The sequence below is a fragment of the Leucopleurus acutus genome (assembly GCF_964270905.1).
Source record: "Leucopleurus acutus genome assembly, chromosome: 8".
Classification (NCBI taxonomy): Eukaryota; Metazoa; Chordata; class Mammalia; order Artiodactyla; family Delphinidae; genus Leucopleurus; species Leucopleurus acutus.
Genome location: NC_139151.1, coordinates 37935920 through 37956980, shown reverse-complemented (window position 1 = coordinate 37956980; position 21061 = coordinate 37935920). Strand labels below are relative to the sequence as shown.

Here is a 21061-nt window from a genome sequence, read left to right as displayed (position 1 = left end):
AAAAAGTTTTCTCACCTAGACTTGTATTCTTACAAATTAATGAATTAAAAAAAGAAAAAAAAAAGACTAGTTTTCCAGCCTCCCTTATTCTAGATTTAATGTGCCTTGGGTATCTGACATCCTCATTCCATTCATGATTGCCATTCTTTCTAGGCGAGTCATTGCTTCAAAATATGTGTGGGTGTGCTTCTGGGAGCTCAAGACAGTCAATGTCCTCATCTTAGATGCAAATTCAGTGGTGCATTTGGGGCCCAGCTACTCCACTCTGCCAGCTGTGAGCCTTGCAGAGCCCAGGGGTCAGGACGGCTCTGCTCACTAGCAGGGTTAGTACAGGCCAGTTTGAGCCTCTTAGCAGTCTCTAAAATGGGTATAATAATACCCCAGAGAACAAACGGAGATAACTTGTGTATACACATTCGATAAACTGCAAATTTGCTATTCAAAAGTAAGATATTATTAGCATTTCTCAGCTGCTCCGACTTTGTTTCTCCTAAATAGAATAAAAAAGCTACAGTCACCTTATTTACAGCACAGGGTTTCTGTGAGGACTACATGGGCTGTGTACATGTAGGATGACATTACGACGACTACTGCAAACGCCAGTTACCGCTTCTGCCTGCCTCCTGAGAGCCTGCTATGCCTCCACCCCCTTATGGTCCTGGTGCAAATTTCCTGACCATCTCTTTCCTGTTTCTACAGCTAAAGACAGGTGATAGTCTTCTTTTCCTCAAAAGGAGCGTTTCAGCCATCTCTCCCTAATTCTCAAACCTCACTGACTTCTAACAAAATGATCACAGTAGCTCCAAGGAACAGAAGGTACTGACATGGTCACCCTCCTCTTTAGAAGCATCAGAACCAGCATCTTACACAGACTGGCCAAAGCATCACACGGCCTGGACCGGGAGGACCACTATGCAGGCAGCTGTCCAGGCTCACAGCAGGCACTGGCAAAGGAGCCCATCTTCGAGCTCTGAGGGTAACTGTTTGTTTAGGGTTATCACATTCCACTTCCCAGAGTGTTTGCCTCCTTTTAATCAACCCAAATCAATCGGCCACCTTAAGGAACAAAGAGCTATGCATTACTGTATCACTAGTTAAATTGATCTCATTCCTTTATTTGTTTGTTTACTCTCTGTCCCTACGCCCCTCCCCATTAAAATATAAACTCCATCCTACAGGAGCTCTGTCTCTCCTGTGTGGTCCAAGGGCCTGACACAGGACCCAGCATACAGTAGGCACTCGACATGTGTAACTTCTATCTTATCATCCTTTTCCTTACACCAATATTTTCTACTTATGAGATACTGGGCTTTAGAATTTCAATCTGGGAACAATCTTAAGAGATTATCATGCCCCTGTATCTTTCAAATAATTGTAGCACTGGAACCATGTTTTCAATCACACTAAGGCATATATCTATATTCCATATGTATATCTATAGATATACCTTTATATATATTATATATAATATAGATATGCACATATGCCTTAGTGTAATTAAAAACTAGTGTTGGGGCTTCCCTGGTGGCGCAGTGGTTGGGAGTCTGCCTGCCAATGCAGGTGACACGGGTTCGAGCCCTGGTCTGGGAAGATCCCACATGACGCGGACCACCTGAGCCCGTGTGCCACAACTGCTGAGCCTGCGCATCTGGAGCCTGTGCTCCGCAACGGGAGGGGCTGGGGCAGTGAGAGGCCCGCGCACCGCGATGAAGAGCGGCCCCCGCTCGCTGCAACTGGAGAAAGCCCTCGCACAGAAACGAAGACCCAACACAGCCGTAAATTAATTAATTAATTAATTTAAAAACCCTACTGTTTATATATGCTTTATATATCTCTTTCTAAGTTTATAATTATATGTCTGTATTACAAATATATGTGCATATATTATATAATATATATAATTATGTATACATACATACATAATATACACATTATATACATAATATATACACATATATACATAATATACCCATAATTAAACAGGAGGTGGAGACCTTGGAGGCCCATTACACGTTCCTCCACCTCTCTTTCCTATTTTCATCCCTGAAGGACTCATAAGATATCTCTAGCTTAAAAGCCATTGATCTAGTCATTCACTCAACAAATATTTACTGTGGATCCAAAATGTTCCAGGAACTTCTCGGGGCTGGGATACATGTGGTGCACAAGACTGACATGGTCTCTGGTCTCATGGAGCTTACATCCCAGTGGGGAAAGATAGGAAATGCACAAATAAATAAGGAATCAACATAAACTCAGAGAGTGATAAAACTTATGAAGACAACAAAACCTCTATAAAGGGGTAAAGTGATAGGGGAAGACGAGAGAGAAAAAGAGATCAATCATGCATGTCTACATTAGTTAGAGCAGCCAGGGAGGTCTCTCAAAGGAGGTGATACATGAGCCAAATCCTGTGTGTCAAGAATAATCCAGCCAAGCAAAGTGCTGAGGAATCCAAACATTTCGGGTTGCAGATGGAGACACTAAGAAACAAAGGAGGACTGACTGGTCCCAAGGTCACCCTGTTAGTTAGCAGTTAAGCTTGGACCAGAATGGAGGTCTCCTGTCACTCCACACTTAACCACTGGGATACAATGTTCTCTTTCCTACTTTCTGCAGTTTGGCATACTCTTGTCTTCTGGAGCAACTGCCTTTAAAACGGATCTTTCCCATACTCTTTAACACACTTCCTCCCTTCTATTTTCTCTGTAAAGTCACCCATATAATCAACTTGTGTCTCTATTTACTAATAATACTTTACTATATATACTAAAAATAACCATGGTAAACGAAGGTTGTGTGTACGTGCACGTGTGCATATGTAATGGGAATCTGGGGCACATTTTCTAAGCAAAAGTAAGACCCATTCTATTGGAAAAGAAAGGCAACACGACTTCCTTTATCTTAGTATTTTTAAAAAGAAAAGCCATGTTGCAAAACATAATATCAAGGATTTTCATCTAAAAATCAAAAAAAATCTTAGAAGAAAAGCTAGAGTTTAGAAGTTACTAGGGAAAATGTCACCATCTCTCTGGCTCTAATCTAACAGTGGAACTGAGTGTGTCTACCCTTTGAAACAAAATAAATGACAACCAAAACCAAATGCCCCTTTTGGCTTCCTGCTAGTTATCTTGCTTTGTGAAAGAAAATGCACTGGGCTGGCCTGGAGCCTAAGATGTGATCCACAGACCCACAAGATTCTAGGAGTCGTAAAGATGCAATTTGAAGATCTGTGCTCTAACTAAATCAAGAGATAGGGAAGGAAGGGATTGTGCTATCAAAGAAATTCTCTAGATTGAATATTTGGTTGGGTAAATTTTCCTTTGTTGATTTGGAGCAGATCCTGTGCATTTCTTTTTTCCAGTTCTATTAAATCCTTAAACAGATCTGAGTTTTAAGGGCTTAGGGCTGCCCTTGGGAAATAGGTGATTACACTCTCTGTTTAGGGTTTCAGTGATAAGGGGGTGGGGGGGAAAGAGGTAGTGGATTGAATTCCCCTCCTCCAGGCCAATTCCTCAGTGACTCTCTTTTGTAGTTCCTGTTTAAAGCGGAAACACGTTTAAAAAATGAAGTGGTGGCACATATAAAACCCCATCCATTAATCTGCACTTTCCAATTGTTACATGTATATGAAAGAGAGACAAACAGATGGAGAGACCGATGTATACAGCTAAAAGACTAGTCAATTCCTGAGGAAGGAAGGCTCTACAAGAATATTTTTCTTTTTGGTTTCTATTTTATATTTCATGTAATTATTTCACTGGGGGACTGGACTGGAAAACTTCTTTACCCACAGAAATGTTGCAAGTGTAGTTGGGAGATCTGGGGAAAAAAAAATCAGTGCTTCCCCCCAAAGTCACTTTCATGAATCAAACTCTAGTCCTACAACTGTTTTTCTCATACTGGAACCCTAAACCCCATCAAATAGGGTCAGATATGGAGTGATTTGCTCATTACTTCTAGGAAGGGTGCTAAGCAATTAATATGGCTGTGCCCTTGCCCTCTGCCCCAGCTGGCTAGACCTTGTTTCCAAGATTACTTCAGACCCTCCTCACTAGCACTTCCTCTAAAAAACAAAATAAAACACTCCCACTCTTGTCACATCTCCTTTCCATTCTTCCTAGCAGATATATTTAAGTCAAGATTGAAGGCTGAAAAACAGAAGCAAACTATCAGGGAACTTATTCAAAGTGTATCAACCCAAAAGGGGCCTCAGAGGTGGGCCAAACCACCACCAAGTGCCTCTCATTGTTTTTCCAAGAAGGAAAGTAAGCACCTGGGAGGTAAAAGAATATGACTAAGTTGCTACTAGTTGGTATCAGTGGGAGCACTGGGACCTTCAACATCCAGTTCCCAGGCCAGTACTCTCTTATTATCACTAATAAGTACTAGAAGTATAATATAGTATCACTATATCACTCCCTCTTTATTTGTTTATTCATTTATTGTGAAGTGTAAAATGGAAAAAATGATGCACTTAGAGTAATCTGCTACCAAAAAACCACAAAAACAATAACAGGGATAGATGTTAGAAAGTCTGCTCTTCAAGACAGAATATGCTTACTTTCCCCCAGATGCCGTACTCGCTAGCAAAGTCTTCTGTGACCTAGAAGATCGAAGGCAATTACATTGCCCATATATATTTGCTATGCTGTTTGACTCTCCCAAGGGCAGCATAACAGTACAAGGGGAGTGACATCTTTATGAGGTTAACCCTTTTCTATTTTAAGGGTAGACTACCGAAGGCAGACGTGCTCCCTGAAGCATATCAAGAATGCTGGAAATTTGGTAGTTAGGAGGAATGACAGCACCAGGCCATCATGCAGGAGGGAAAAAATAAATTGTTCAGAGGAACAGTGAGCTGGGGAAGCCTATGAGAACACTGATGCCCATGAAGTGAAAGTGAGATGATAAAGGTGGTGGGGTGGGGGGTGGGTTGGGCGTTGAATTATAACACAGTGAGAAGAGACAAAGGACAAAGCAAGGAAACTAATGTTTGTTAAGCTCCACCATGTGCCAGACAACACGCTAGGTTCTTTTATGTATTATCTCATACAATCCTCACAACATTTTAAGATAGTTTCTACCATCACGAAAAGCAGAAAATGAGTCTTCAAAGATGTTAGGTAACCAGTCCTGAGGTAACACACCTAAAGAGGCGGAACTGTCTTCTACGCTAAGGTTTTCTGGCTCTGATTCAGTCAACCTCTGCTAAGTTAAAACTATGCACTATTTCCCATGATCCTCTAGGTCGGCTCGGCAGTTCCTCTGCTGATTCCACCTGAACTCACTCACTTGTCTGGCTCCACTGAGTTGGAGGATTGGCTGGTCCAAGATGGCCTCGCTCTCGTGTTGGCAGTTGGTGCTGGTTAGAGGCAGGGGTACCTTGGTTCTCAGCATGTGGACATTCATCCTCCAGTTGGCTAGACCACCTTCATTATATTGTGGTCTCAGTGTCACAAGAGGGCTTTTTTATTTAACCATTTTACTGAGATATGATTGACATATAAAGAGCTGTACGTATTTAATGTATACAACTCAATGAGTTTGGGGATAAGTATACACCCAGAAAACCATCACCACCATCAAGGCCAAAAACATATCCATCATTTCCCAAAGTTTTCTCCTGTCCTCTTTATTTTTATTTACTTACTTACTTGTTTGTTTGTTTACGGGAGAACACTTAAGACTTACCCTTAACAAATTTTACGTCTAAGAGAGCTTCTTTTTTTTTCTTTTTTTTCACCTTTATTCTAAGAGAGCTTCTTAAAGCCCATTCTCAGAAATAGCGCAATGCCATTTCTGTCATACACTTTTGATTAAAACAAGTCGCAAGGCTACTCAAGGTTCACTGGGGAGAAATAGCATCCACTTTTCAATGGGAGGAGTGGTAAAGTCACATTACAAAGGGGCATGTGGGATGGAAGGAATCATTGTGATCATTTAAAAAACAACTTACTCCAATAAAGATGTTTTAAAAAAAATAAAATTAAATTAAAAAAAATAAAACAGCTTACCATAGGCTCTAAACTCCATGCTCCTTCTACTATCAAAATTAATATAAATCCTACATTGTCTTTAACTGTTCTTTTTATAGATTTATTAAAAAGGACTACTTTATATAACCTGGAATAGATGTCAGAAAACTTGGGTTCTAGTTCTACCCCTACTGCTATGGGAACTTGGAGTGTTTGCTTTTAAATGGGGTTTAATCTTTTCACCTATGAGAAACAGGTTTGATCTGTTTTCTCTCTAAGGGCTCATGAGACTGTATAAATTGATAGAATAGTGCCTATTTTGAGAACAATATGAACTAGCCCTCTTAGGGGATGGGCAGGATGGAGATGAGAAGGTTAGAAATGAGATGGCTTCTATTTTGCCACATACTCCCTCTTTCATTGCTGTGGGTTTGGAATTTGGGGGGCAGTGAGCAGAGGAAACTCCTTCCTACGGGTGGTTGAAATCTTCCATGATCTGGGTGTTGCTCTGATCTTTTCCATTTAATACATTCTAAGACAGCATGGGTCCTCCTGCATTACACCAAAAACAAGAGTACAAGTCCTTGCTCTAAGGGCTTCTAGACGCGGTTAGACAAAACATTCACATGCAACACACACTCACACCAGCGAAGCAGACAGTGGAGGTGAGAAAGCTCCTGAGCTAGCCTCTTCCTGAGGGAGCTGAGAGCTCTCTTGGAAAGATACTGTTGCCTAGTCTTTGGAAGATCAGGTTCCCAAGGAGAAAACTAATGTTTAATTTAGCACAAAGACAGCTCAGAATCTCTCGCCGGGGGAATGAGCCTGCAAACAGATGCACATGCAAAGAATCTAAGTGAGAAAAGGAAGCTCTCATTGGTGCAATGGCTACAGGACTTGGGTGCAAACTTTCCTGATCTATCGCCTCTGCCCCGTGTTTCTGTCAGAAGGACCACTGCTCTTTCCTGTTTACCCTTATGTCTGTACTTTGCTCTTTTTCAACACCTCTGCGAAACAACCAAATGGGATAATACCACCAGCTCACAGGTTTTGCTGTCTGAAATTACATGGTGTAGTGTGGCAATCAAATGTGCAAGCCTTTGCCGGTTTAGCAAGTATGGGCCTACTTACGTGAACAACAACGAAAAATTAGTTTCTCAGCTGCTCAGCCAGAGAATGTTTTTATTTTTACATAATTTAGACTCCAGAGACCTCCAGAAATGAGCAGTGTACACCAAAGTGTGGCAATCGTCATTCCAAAGACACAGTACAGTACACATTGTATTCAATTAAGCCACTTCTTTGCACCCTGGTTACCATGACTCTAAGAGATTATACTGTGTATCCAACAAACCCCTGGTAAGTTATTAGCAGTTGAAGGAAACTTTGGCCTTAAGTAAATTTTCTGGGAAAAAAAAAAAAAAAGAAAAAGACATGTAATTAACTTTCTGTTCAAATCCTTCAGAACTACCTGAAAAGAAGCCTGTTGTACAGTGAGGAATTCAAGGTGTTGGGCTTCATGTGGGTGAGAGTTATTAGTGTGCTGGAAAGCTGAACCACATTTCTGACAAAAGAGAACTTTTAAAACAACAATGTTAATGATTCTATATTAACATAGGAACCAGCCGTGACTCCAGAAGCAAGAACACTGTTAAAAACAATATAAAACAAAACAAACCCAACACGAGTTTGATTCTACATTTCCTCAGAATATTATCCTTCAAGAGGAGGAGGGGAATGTAAGTTTAAATGATGGGGAATAAAGAAACTACCAAAAACGTTTTGACTACATTCTTTGCTCTGAGTTAGAACCAAGAAATCCGTCCTTATCCAAATATCATCCACCAAGAACAAGATTATGCTCATTCTAATCCTGTCACTTTTTCATAGAAACACTGTGCTTTTGATTAAGAATTATCCTCACAGAAACTTGCTTAGAAGCCTTGGCAGCATTTTCCTCGTGTTTCTTATGGAAAGTCACACTTGAGGAGGTACTGAGCAAAGAAGAGATTCCAAGCTAAGACCCACCTCAAGGCTTGAAATTTTCAACATGCTCCAGGTCGGGGTTGGGAGGAGGGCAAATTCGTGCCGCCTGTTTGTGTGTGGTTGCAGTGAGAGAACTGATTCCCTGACAACTTGAGCAAGGGACCTGGCTTTCAAAAGCATACATTTGAATCTCCACAGCAGGGAACTGCTAACTCTTTGCGACTCTGTGACCAGATTCACTTAAGAATTACTCGTCAGTATGAATTAATAATTTAGTTAAATTGGTAAATTTGGACTATTCCATTCTAATTATTCCAAATTCTCAATAGACAGTCTAAATTTCTCATTTACCCACACAGTCCACACTACACACTCCCCGGGCAACTAAATGGAAACCCAGCCTTTATTCAAGAAGAAGTAAGGAGTCAAATAAACACTCACTCTAGTCAAGTTCTAAATTAGGAGTCCTAGAATCCCAGGAATGGAAGAGATATTAATTGATCCTGTTCTGAAGAAGGATACTATTCAACCCATTTCATAGAAATGTAAACCATCCCAGACAGCATCTCCATAGTAAACTATTTAGGGATAGTATGGATATACTGGGTAATATGGTATACTTCACTAACCATTTTAAATAAATATAAAGAGAAAAACCATCCCTTGCATAAAATATCCCTGACATCCTTTTGGGGATAGAATCCTGAGCTGGGAAAACTACGAATCTGACTTGACTATGTCACTTCTCACATTAACAATAACAACATCTAAAATGTATTGAGCCTCTTCTAGGTGCCAGAAAGTAGTTAGTTATATCACTATCATTCCATTTTACAGGTGAGAACACTGAGGCTGGAGAATCTAATTAAATGAAGCAAGATGACACAGCTAGTAAGTTGTAGAGCTGTGATTTGAAACCAGGTAGTCTCACCCTAACCCCAGGTTCTTAAGTGCTACAATGTCTTGCCACCTCAAGCTGACTTTAACACTTCTGTTTCCAACCACACCCCCACCCCTTTCAGACTATAAATTCCAAGAAGACAGAGGCTATATCAAATCACTCATCATGGATACATTCATTCTCTTGGCATAGGATAGCTGCACAATGATTCTTTATTGACTTCATGGATAATTTCCCCACACTCGAAAAAGCACCCATGTCCACAATCTTGATATGAAATTTTAGAACTCTTGCTAAAACTATTAAGACCCACAGAGACCACAGTGCCTGTCAAATACTATTTGCCCATTTCTTGGCCATCCCTTTGGCAATTTGCTTGTGGTAGGGCCCGACTCTCTAGTCGTCGTCAAGCCTTGTGGAGAATATATAAACCTCTCTCTTCATCCCCTCTCCAAGGAAAAAGAACAGCTTTCATTCTTTCACACCTGTCCCTTAGATATGTATAGGAAAGGGTCAGAGCTAGGATCCAAAGATGGAGAGCCGCTCCAGCTATGGTCAGTATCCCAGCATCCTGCCTCGAATCAGGGAGGGAAGGAGTTGTTGACTTTTTCCCTCAGCCATCTACTCCATAGGAGCCTTCCCTGTGCCCTGTGAACATGGACCAGATAGGGGAAACCGGTATCTGACTCCTTAGGGCTAGTAAAAGATCTGTAACCCACCTGTAATTAAAAAGCAAGGAAGAAAGCAAGTAAATCTCAAAGACTATCTGGGCTCACAGCTTCTCATAAATTTCTGCTTATGATTTTTTTTGTTTTGTTTTAATGAAAAGACCTTTTCCAAGTTAATAAACTCATTTGTTGGGAAGATCAGTTTAACATCAAGAGAACCCACAGGGGAAATTCTTATTTGCACTGGAAGGCCTAGCCAGTCCAAGAAGAGAGGTGTAGTTGGTTCTGCTTCTTTTAGTTTCTCTTCTGCGTCTAGCGACTGTGCTTTTAAAACCATCTCCTTTCAATGCCAAAGGCCATGTCACGCTGTATATAACTCACAGTGAATGGGAGAAGTGTGTAAATAGCAAGGCATTAAGCAGCTCAAGGGACTTGAAGATAGGTAATACAGAACACTTAGGCAGTGAGCAATGAGAAGAGGCTGCTGGAGGGGAAATGTAATACTTGTCTTCAAGTATATGAAGGATTATTATTGCTTCACAGACGCTGACTCCTCTGAGCCTTCCTTGCTCGACCATTTCCCAGGGCTTCTGATACACTCTTGCCAGAGCTCCGGACCCTCCAGGAGGTGGATCGGCCTCACGTGTTCCCCTCACTGTTCACACGCGACCACAGTGTCAGCCAGGCTCCACTCTCTGTTCCCAAACACCCAACGTTCACCCACATTGGCACCCAGCAGCCCCACTCCTCATTCCACCTTCTCTCTTGCTCCTCCCAGGCCTGCTGGGGACCCACATTGTCCATAAAGTGCTGCCTGGCCTGGGTTTGACTTTCTCTCCTACCAACTACTAACAGCACTCATGTTTTGAGTACCCGCTATGTGTCAGGCACTATACTGACTGTTACGCTAAAGAATATTAGCTTTACTTTACAGATGAAGATACTGATGCCCCAAAAGAAAATTATCTCCCCAAGCTCATACAGCTGTAGGTGTGAGGGAGGGATCAAACACGGGTCAAACTCGAAAATCTATGCATAAAATTCTTCCATTTACTAAATCTCTAAGCCTCAGTTTCCTTATCTGTAAAATAGCCAAATATTGCTTACTCATCTCTCTCTCTCTCTCTTTTTTTTTTTTTTTAAGCATCACATAAAATATACAATAAAAGTGCCTTGACATTCTAGGGCTCAAGAAATATTTATTCTTCTCTCCCTCTGATTTTCTATATCAGTTTTGGTCCACTCTACCTAGTTAAGTACTTTTACTGTGTCCATGTGGTCTTGATTGACGACTAGCCTGTAAGTAAGAAGGGACTAGGTCTTTAGCTGTATTTCTCTATTCTCACACAGAACCTGTTAAAGTATAAGGGAAATTATCATGAAAATGCAGAAGAAAGAATTTAGAATTGTTTTCATTAAACATGATCCTGCCTATGATCATATAAAAGGGACTGGATTAAAGTACAAGGAAGTAGTAGAAGCCACTCGGAATGGTTTAGCTGCCACGCATAGCAGAACTGGATGATTTTTTTTCAAATTTCCTTCTAAGCTTTCTGAGATTAAATAGCAGTGCTAAAAACAAACGCACACAACAACAATAAAAACAAAAACAGCTAATCAAGGTCACTCTTTCAGTCATATTTGTTATGCCTAAGAACATTTGGACACCCATGTTTGTCTTGGTACTTAACAAAAGGTTTACTGGCAGAGGGGAGCCATACCGCACTAAACTTTAAGGTTGAGAAAAATTTGATAAGCATCACCTAGCAAAGACATTATTTCAAAGAAAGCAGATGCCTTCTATAAATAAACATTGACCTACACAAGCAAGACATCTTGGGTGACATACTAACATTACTTGGCTGTCAAAACAAGCTTTCTACCCATTTTTTGGTAAAGGAGTGTACCAACTTCTCTCTCCACTTGAACTCTTTTGCCTTTGTGAGATCTTACAATTATATTTACTGGAAAGAAGTAGTAGGAAGGTTCTGGATAGATAAGAACTCCCCCTTTATTACTCTGTTCTGGAAAACAGAACAAAAATAGGTCAGTTTTTAAGGAAATGATGGCTGCACATATAAACAATGTAAACACTCCTATCACTGTCCCACGGAGGATATTTACCACATGGACAGCTGCAGACACCCAGCTCTGGCCAATGAATTGTTTCTGTTTTCAGCCCCACGCCCACCCTACAGCCCTCAAATTTTGAACTGTCAATTGGAAACTTGATTATTATCAGTTAAAAATAACCAGGGGACTCTGGCAATGATTTAACTTGTTTGAATTTCTTAAGCTAACAATTAACATTTTAGACTATTGTTGACAAAATAGTTAACTTTCCCATGTCATTTGTGCAAACTACTTTTCTAATATTCCTGACACAAGCCGGGGGACACACCTTTCCGAAGCTGCTCAGGTCTGTGCAGGGACCTGTAAGAGACCCTAAACACTTTCACACCGTTGCACATTTTCACTAGGATTTCCAGGGACCTTCGGGAACACTTAAGTACTCTGATAGCTCAGTCTTATCTTGACAGCACTGAATTTGAAATACCAACCCCTCTATTTACAATAAAAGCTATTTCACCATTTAAAACAGACAACTGAAAGCTTAAGTACACTTTTAATCCCTGGAAAAACTGGTATTATGATTTGTTGTCTAGTAGTTTATTATTAGTAATACTAGTAATAATGCCTTGCATTTCTGCAGTGCTTATTTTTTTTCCAGAGTCTATTCAGAAACACACATTCATTGGCTTTCTCAACAAGCTAGGGCAGCATTATTGTTCTGTTTTACACATGACTGCTAAGTAACTTGTCCTAGGTCACCCAGCTTGTTAGTGATCATGCAGGCACAGACCCCGAGGATGCAGTCTCCTTGTCTGATCTGTTTTCTTTCCTCCACACTATATTAGAGAAAAGATAATCTCTGAAGCCAAAGATGACTTAGAACCACTTATCTATCCAGCCTAGCAACAGAGTCTAAAGCAACAGAAAAAGAGCTTGTCTCAGGCAAAAGGGAAAGATTAATAATGCACCACGGAAGCTCTAAACCTTTCTGTTCCATGGACCAGCAATTATTCAGTTTCACAGTTCATTCAAAGATTCAAACATACTTCACCAGAAAATGATTTAGTGCCTAAAGCCTGCTCCAAGTGGTCAGAAATGCAGATCTGCTTAAACCCTTACAATCCAGGCCCTCTTTAAAGGCCCTGTTCCTGCAATCTCTGCAGTAATGGGGCTTCCCCTGAACTTGCACTTGAGTTAAATGAAGAAACTGTCTGAGTAAGGGCTGCAGAATTAGGCTCTCAATGTGGACAGAATTAGAACCAGCTTGGAGGTTTATTTCTTGCATTGTTCTCGAAACTCAGGCTATTGAAAATCTCAGACATTATATATTTCTTGTAGTATCACACCCCTCAAAGACAACACTATCCCACAGAACAGAAGTTCTCTTTCCACCCTCATTCAGATATTACTGACTATATACAAGGCATTGTACTAGCAGGTATGCAGGACACAGGGCTTTCATCTGAGGACACCGTGCATATTCGATTTTAGATGATCAATATTCTCTCCTTTTCTCCAAAGGACATTTATGGCCACTTAGGGCATAAGAGTTAACTATTAAAGGGATACCTTCAACACACCCAGACAGAAATAAATCTAGTTATGGACACAGTATTAAGAAAGAATTCTGACACCCATTCTGCGCAAAGTCCCCTTTAAATGGATGGTGTTTCTGAAAATAAGAGGATCCTGAGCGAAGTGAGACCTGCAGATTTAACAGGCTTAGTGAATCACTCCCAAATGCCCAGGCCTCCCTTCAGACACAATGTTATCAGGTTAATACAGTACTTGCATCACCATCTCTGAGTACCATGCTGAGTAACAAAGCGCCAAATTTAGAAGCTAAAATGGAGAAGGGAATTTCCAATAACCAAAAGGGGGTTGGTGGATCAACTCTTGCAATGGCACAGGTTTGCAGTGAAAAGCCACCATCAGAAATAAATTGGACTTTTTACTCCTAACTCACACTGCACCTCTCATCAATCTTCTTGGCACTCGAGGAGGGAGCTCCTCTAAGGGGATGTTTTAGGAGATGGCTGGTAGTTAGGGGAGAGAAAGGAGATTCCCTTTCAGAACAGGAGTGAAGGAGCAGCCACCTTTGCCTTTCACAGCAGTTAAGCCTCCAGTCGGGAAAGGCCAGACATGGTGCTCTCACTTCCTCCCAGCATGGATATTGCTATCGTCGTAAAGTTACAATAACCACTGAAGTTGGTTTCAATTCGCATACCCAAGCCCCCAAGAAAAAGAGGCAGCCTCATCTTCCTTCCAAGTGGGAGAAAAGCAAAAACCAAAAGAACGAGGCCATAAGCAGACACCTTCCTTGCAGCGGCTGGGATGTGAAGGCCACATCCCATCTTGGCACCCAGGACAGAGATCTGTCTTCTCCACTGAGAAGGGCTGGGTGCCTGGTTCCCTGTATCACCCCCCGAAACACTTACCAGGAGACTGTGAAGCACACAAGGCGGTATTATTGGGAGACTTGCAGACAGATTATAAATTTACTGGGGACAATCAGGGCATTTAGATGCTTTTGGCTGCAGATGCCAGTGACACACACACTCACATACAAACCTCATTCTTCTCTCCATTTGAGTGATTCTTTACCCGCCCCGCCCCCCTTTACCTCAACATGTCTCTTTCACGAAACAAACTCTCATTGCTGTCCTAGGGAATTCCAGGGAGAGGTGGGGATAGAGCAGGTGGAAGGGAGAGGAAATTAGGCCTTGAAGCACTAATATAACCCCACAGGCTAATTGTATCCAAGGATAAAACAACAAACATTGGGCAGTTTAACTGTTAGCAGTTATCTTTCGTCTGGAGTTGGCGCCAGGAAGTTGCAGTTCTAGGCATCTCAAGCAAAACGTGTGGTGGAATAGAACAGCACCAATACAGCCCCCAGACTTTCTGGAAACTTCAACCATCACAGACCCAGGCCAGGGATAAGGAGGACCCACAGAGAAGCATCCTAGGGGCCTGGCTGGAGGATGTCCTCTCCCTAGAGCTCCTTCTCAAGTTCCCTCGGAGAAGGAGTTCAACGCAGTGCCTTCCTCTCCTTTGGGCTTTTTGAGGACGTTTCAGCTTGCATGGCCATTTCCTGTTGCTGACTTTCATTAGGGCTGGCTTGGGCAAACTGGAGCTGTGCTGTTAGTGGACACAGGACTTCCGAATCCCCACAGAACTCAGAAATGGAGGAAGCTTGCAGGGCTGCAGGGCTGCAGGGCTGCAGGGCTGCAGGGCAGGGCTCCACCTTCTACCCTGAGGCTATGGGCCCAGCAGCTTTGGGGGGAAAGCCAGCACACGGCAGGCAGTCACCTGACCTGGACTAGCACCAAGAACCAATGAGTCAAGGGCTACCCGCTCTGGGATGAGGTGTGTCTATACCTCTGAGGAGGAACTTCCAGCCAGAAACCTAATCACAACTTTCAGGTTGGATGTCCTGTCACCAGGAATGGCTGAAGACAAGGCACTTTCTAGGATGACAGCATGGAAACAGCCCCTTTGCGCCTGCCCATTTTAGTGAAGGCTGTAAGTGGGCAGTATCTGATTGTAGTGCCTGTGGCAAGAAGCTAGATGGGGACAGTGGGGGAATCTGTAAGAAATCAGGGAGCAGGCCTTGTAAAAACACCCCCTCACCAGTCTCTGGGCTATTTCCCCAAGTTTTTGTTTTTGAGTGAGGGAACTTGCTCTGCTAGAGATTACCACTTATGTTCTCCTGACCCAAGGAGAAGGGGCCACTTCAAAGAGGGAAGGGGAAATAGGACAAGAAGGAAAAGGCTTGGCTAAAGGTCATCTGGACTGCTAAACAAATGCTTTCAGGCTAAGCATGGCTTGCTGGGCCTAATCAGTGCTGGCTCACCAAAGCAGGAGGCTTCCTGAGACAAGACCTTCCTCAATGGCTCAGATCTTGCCGCTCGTAGCCAATTCTTCTGCAAGCTCTGGACCCCAGAGCAAACTCTGGAAAACTCAAGTTGCTTACCACTTAAGGAATACTCTACAGGTGGAGGAAAACCCATGAATGAACACCAGCAGAACTTGACGAGTAAGGGTTTAGTAACACCTCACAAACAAGACACCCAATAGCCTTTGAGGTAGTCAGGTGGCATCTTGGCCCTTTGCACTGCCGTCCACTCTACATCAGGCCGAGGCCAGCTCTACCCTCGCCAAAGTCCACACGACCACAGCCAGAATCGGGAGAAAACCAGGTGCCTTACCGCAATCAGGGCCGAGTTCCTCTGGTCCGCAGGGGTTGAAGCCGGTGGCTGCTGCTCCCCGTCGATCCCACCACTGCCACCATTATTGCTACTGCTCAGCAGGTGCTGCTGGTGGTGATGGTGATAGTCTGGTGGGGGCGGTGGGGCCGCTGTCGCTGCCGCTTGGGAGGCTGTAGGAGGGGCAGCAGGTGGCAGGGGAGGGGCTGTAGTGGTGGCAGCAGTGGCAGTGGCCTTGGTGTGTTTGCCAGCCTTCCTCGCCCCCTGGCCGTGCTGTACGAGGCTCAGGAGCTGCAAGGTGCTCTCTCTTTCCCGGTCTGAGCTCTCGGCCCTACCCCGTTCGTAGCGTCCTTCACAGCTCAGGTGGTGCTGGCGGCAGACGGCGATCCGTGCCCGAAGGCGCTCCACGATGGCACTGTGCACTCTCGGGGTGACCGAGCCCCCTCCAAGGAGCCCCGCCCCAGGGGCCCCCCCTAACCCTCCTGTGGGGGCCTGCGGGGGCGCTGTGTCCCCCATCTTACTGGACACAATGATTGCTGCCTCTGGGATGGTGAGGTGGAAGGAGGCTATGGCTGGTTAGTGCAGGCAAATCTGCTGTTGACAATGTGCGCTCAGTGTTCAGGGCCACATGAATAGAGGTCTTCAGAGGTTGCGGGGAGTAGTGGAGAAGGTATGGGGGAGGGGAGGGAGTAAAAGAGGGTGAGGAGAAAGAATAGAAGCCAATCGCAGAGCGTAAGTTGGAAACAAACCCTGATCAACTTAACTCTAATTGCATTTGACAGCTCTGGAGAAGTTGGACAGTTAGTGGGGTTTTTCTCCCCCCACCAAGCTGACAAGAGCCACTAGGTACTTTGTAAACACACGATCGATCTGGGGGTAAGAGCAAGAATTCAGGGATTGTCAAGTGAGAGACAGGAACAGGCAGCAAAGGGAATTGTGAGAGGTATTAATACAGAGCTGGACTCCCCCTCACCTAGTTGTTTTGGAAGATTCTTTATGGGGATGTTTCTGCAGAGAAACCCATTTCTACCATGGTCTCTGTAACCCACGGCCTTTACTTTTCCTCAGGTTAAAAATAAAAAAAAAAGTGCTGTTTCAGAAGCTTTTTGAAGTCAATGTTCAAAACGTACAAAAATCAAGAGATACTGTCCTTTGGCTTTTAATTTTTTCCTCCCTTTCCCTTTGCTCCGGTGTTTTCTCCCCTTTGGGGGACTGCAGGATGTGATCCTCTCCCCAAAGAACGGGAGGCAGCTTTTCAATTGTTAATACCAGTAACTGGACTTTTGGACCATGCTTTTTTCTTCGGCTAATCCAATCACCAGTAAAATCCTCATTCCCTCTAAGGTTTCCCAGCCTTAAATGAAAGCAGTCTGAAGTCACTAGCCACTGAGAGAGATCCTTCAACACATTTTTTTCTTTCCCGCTTACGTTCCTAGTCTTCACCCCCGGCTCGATCCTAATACAGTTATCAAGAGAGACAAACTCCTCCGAGAGTAATTTACAAACGATGGTCAAACTTACAAACTTCCAGCAAATTGCACCGAGTCATGTCCAGCCACTTTTCTGTCCACTTTTGTACATTCCATCCCCGGCCAGTGGATCTGAGGGTCTGGACTCGCAATAAGCAATGTGGTTCTATCTCTTGGATTGTTCCGCTTTAGAGATGGAAAAGAAAGTAGCTGGTCTTTTCCTTTCTCTTTCCCGTCTGTTGTTCGCCGCTGGGCTGACACTGGCTCCGCAGCCCGGAGTCACGGCGATACACAGGCTTTCATTGTGCTCCGATAGGAGAGGGAGAGAAAGAGAGAGAGTGAGACAGAGGGAGAAAGAGAGAGCCAGCGAGCTGCGGGGGGGGGGGGGGGGGGAGGGGGGCGGGGGCGGGGGGAGCGCTCGCCCGAGGCTCCCTGGTGGAAGGCGGGTGCCACTGCACAGGCGAGCAAGGCGGCCGGCGCCGGGGAAAGGGGAACACAGAGGGCCTCCCAGCGGCTGAAGAGGTGAATCCCAAAGCCTGCGCATCTCGGCGGCGGCGCGCGCAGCTCGGCCTCCGCCTCGGCTCCGGGGCGGGGGAGAAGGCTGGGGAAATTCCCCAACCTCTAGTCGACTACTTCACCAGCTCGAAATGTTGAAGAAATTCCCGGCCAGGGGATGTATTTTCCCTTCCAGACCTCCGTTACGCCCCCCTGAGGATGTCATTTTCATTTTTCAGTATGTTGTCCATGACACCCCAGAGCACCCTAGCGAGAGCTGAGTGAGCACGGAGGAGATGTTCAAGAGTGTCACAGGGAGACGTAGGGTGTGTGCGCGTTGCGGGAGGGGGGAGGAGGGAGAGGAGAAGAAATCACATCATTAGCTCCTAAAGGACAGGCCGGTGTCTATCTACCTGCCCGCCTGCTTTGTACGTCTCTGGATAAGTCAATCTGGGTGATCATAAGCATATCAGTAAGAATAACTAAAATAGTTTACCATGATGAAATTACCAATACCAGTTCCAGAAAGAAAAAAAAAAAAAGATTTCTTTGAAAATACAAGATTGCCTATGACAGACCTAATGCAAGATCTGGGGTCTCCATAGCTGTCTGATTTACATATACAATGAGGAAAATCATTATGTAGCAGTCGAGTTTCAAAAAGTTTACTAACACAAACCAAATAGATCTCTGACACAGACTGTTGTCCCCTCATCTTCAGATAATCCTACCTTTAAGACCTCAAAATGTATATTGGATTCTGCTTATTATCAATTATGGAGAATAAATTAAGGTGAGTGCAAGATTGGTATAGTCAGGTCCATAAATATTCTGTGTATCCTAACTTGGAAGTCGTTTGGATTTGAGGTCTCAAGCAATGGGGCTTTGTTAATTTAAACCAACTCTGGCATCTCAGTAACATGGTGCTGCTTCAAACTGAGCTGTGGATAGAAGTGAATGGGTAAGATCAATGCGAACATTTTAAGGCTGGATTTATCTACAATTTAGTTCTCGATAGGCTGGCCTACATTAGTTCATTTTATTTTCACAAATCCTGGAATGCTACTTTGGAATTTGGGACAAGTGCATTCTGATGGAATATAACTTTACTTCTCGTTGGAACATACTTCTTTCTGTCCCTTCCAAGGCTAAGTTCCTCACCACTCATGGAGAAAGGCAGAAATATATCTTTGTTAGGTATGCAAATTTGTACGCAGAACTCTCTCATGAGGTGTCATTAAAAAGTGAAGGAGTTTTGATCATTTTATATTTGATTTTTAAAAAGGTGTATTCATTAGACATTATCTTCTTTCTATTACTACCGGAACTTTATATTCAGCAATCATACTTGATGAAAGAGAAAAAATTCAATATTTACATTAAAATTTACTGTTCACTCTACTGTCCTGCAGTAACACGGGTTTTGATTAATAACAGAGTTTTTGGTCAAATCCACTATTCCTAAATGACATAAACTTTGAATTCTAAGCTAGGCAAGGACACACCTTAAAAACTTGTCAAACAATAATTTAATACATTTTCATACTATATTCTAGTGTTGTAGGACACTCCTTTACGTTGTCTTTTGTACAAATTTACCCTTTACAGCCATTTAATTTCAAGCTGACATCATCATCCACAACCTCATTTCCATTCACATCAGTTACTGCTTATTTACAGTCACTGTTTCAGGCACAGCACTTCACATATATCTCCTTTAATCCACCAGCTATCCTGAGGGAGAGATATTATTAACCCCATTTATAAATGAGGAAACTGAGGCTTACTGAAATTAAACTACTTAAGCTAACTAGGAAGTAACACATCAGGACTCAAACTCAAGGCTGATTTCAAACCTATATTCTCTTAACCACTGGACTTGCTGCCTCAGTATCAAGTGTGAAAAGAGTTACAGGGAAACCAGACTATACCCAAAATAGCTCAAGGGCTGCAATTACACCTCAATCAACATGCTGGAGTCTAAGCAAGTCCTATAATACCTCCAAGAAATGAGTAGTGAATAGAACTACTCATCTGAGTATGAGAGCAGACAAGTGAGAAAATATGGTCAATTACATACAGCTGCCAATAAAATAAACATTTCTTTTTTTCCTTGTCTTTCCCTTTTATGGAACTGTTCCCTCTTTTATATCTCTAAAGCTTCTGTAATAGCTCTATGGATTTTTTTTAAAGCATTAGTTCCTTTTTATTTGTCCATCTGTGTTCCTCATCATCTCTACTATCCATAGCTACCTAACACAAAGAATTTAACACTATAGTAATAAATGCCCAGACCTAAAAAGTTCATAGACATGTGAGATTTATAAGTTTACAAACTATTTTTTTGTGTTATATAGAATCAATGATATCAATGATGATGATGATGATAAAATAATACAGTATGTCATAATACCTGCAAAAGTTAATTCTAATTTTTCAACATTTCTATTTTCTTCTAGACTACTTGCTTTTGGCCCCATGATCCATGCTAATTCTCATTTCCTGACAGCCTGTCTCTTTGCCATTCTTTTGGTGTTATCATGTACATAAAAGCCTCTTGTACTCTCCAAACACCTACTGAAGAAGCTTGCCCGGTTGCAGTGACCTTAGACATCAGCAAAGCTACCTATTAGCATTTCCTGACCAACAGTCAGAATGCTGTTCTAATAGGAAAAATGCTTCAAGCCAACACGATGCCTGATCTAGGAACTGGGTCAGCTGCCATCATAAGTCCCTAAAATCATTAGTGCTTTCATTTTTACAAATTAAATGCATGCTATTTAAAAGAATAAATTAATTTTTAAAACTTTCAGTTGGAACTCTCACTCTTCAGCTGGCTCAAGCTTGTCTGTAGTGTCACATACAAGAAGTGATGCTTCCCGGGTCATCAGAGATACTTTAGAGATCATTCCCTTGCTTTTCTTGGACTTCTTTTTTAACAAATCATTCATGATCCTTCACCCTTCCCACTTGACTATCACTTTTCCTCTAAACTCTGCCTTGCATCTTTTTGGACACTCACTTCAACTTTCAACTGTGGCTTCATATAGTTAAGGATTATTTCCATACGACAGAAAAATAAGAATAATAGAGATATGTGACTGAAATTTCTATTTCACACTTTTAAAAAGGTATGCACTCCTCACATGAAACATCAGCATCAGTATTCTCACAACTTTGTAAGCTCTTTCTCCCTGTTTTGTTTACAATGATAATAGGGATAATTTTGGAAAATTAATTGCAGAAAATATTAAGTAATCTCTATGTAAGGACTTAATAAAATGCA

General features: G+C 42.7%; 1 protein-coding gene across 2 annotated transcripts in view; it reads right to left on the bottom strand.

The window, feature by feature from the left end:
• The window catches only part of MAML2 (mastermind like transcriptional coactivator 2), a gene marked incomplete at both ends in the record, with an annotated part of 357427 nt that extends 341100 nt beyond the window's left edge, over positions 1-16327 (bottom strand). For both annotated transcript variants that reach the window (XM_082844841.1, XM_082844842.1), the window contains one exon: positions 15815-16327. In XM_082844841.1, the coding sequence (XP_082700967.1) occupies positions 15815-16327 (513 nt within the window). The remainder of the gene's footprint in view (positions 1-15814) is intronic.
• Between the last annotated feature and the right edge of the window lie 4734 nt (positions 16328-21061).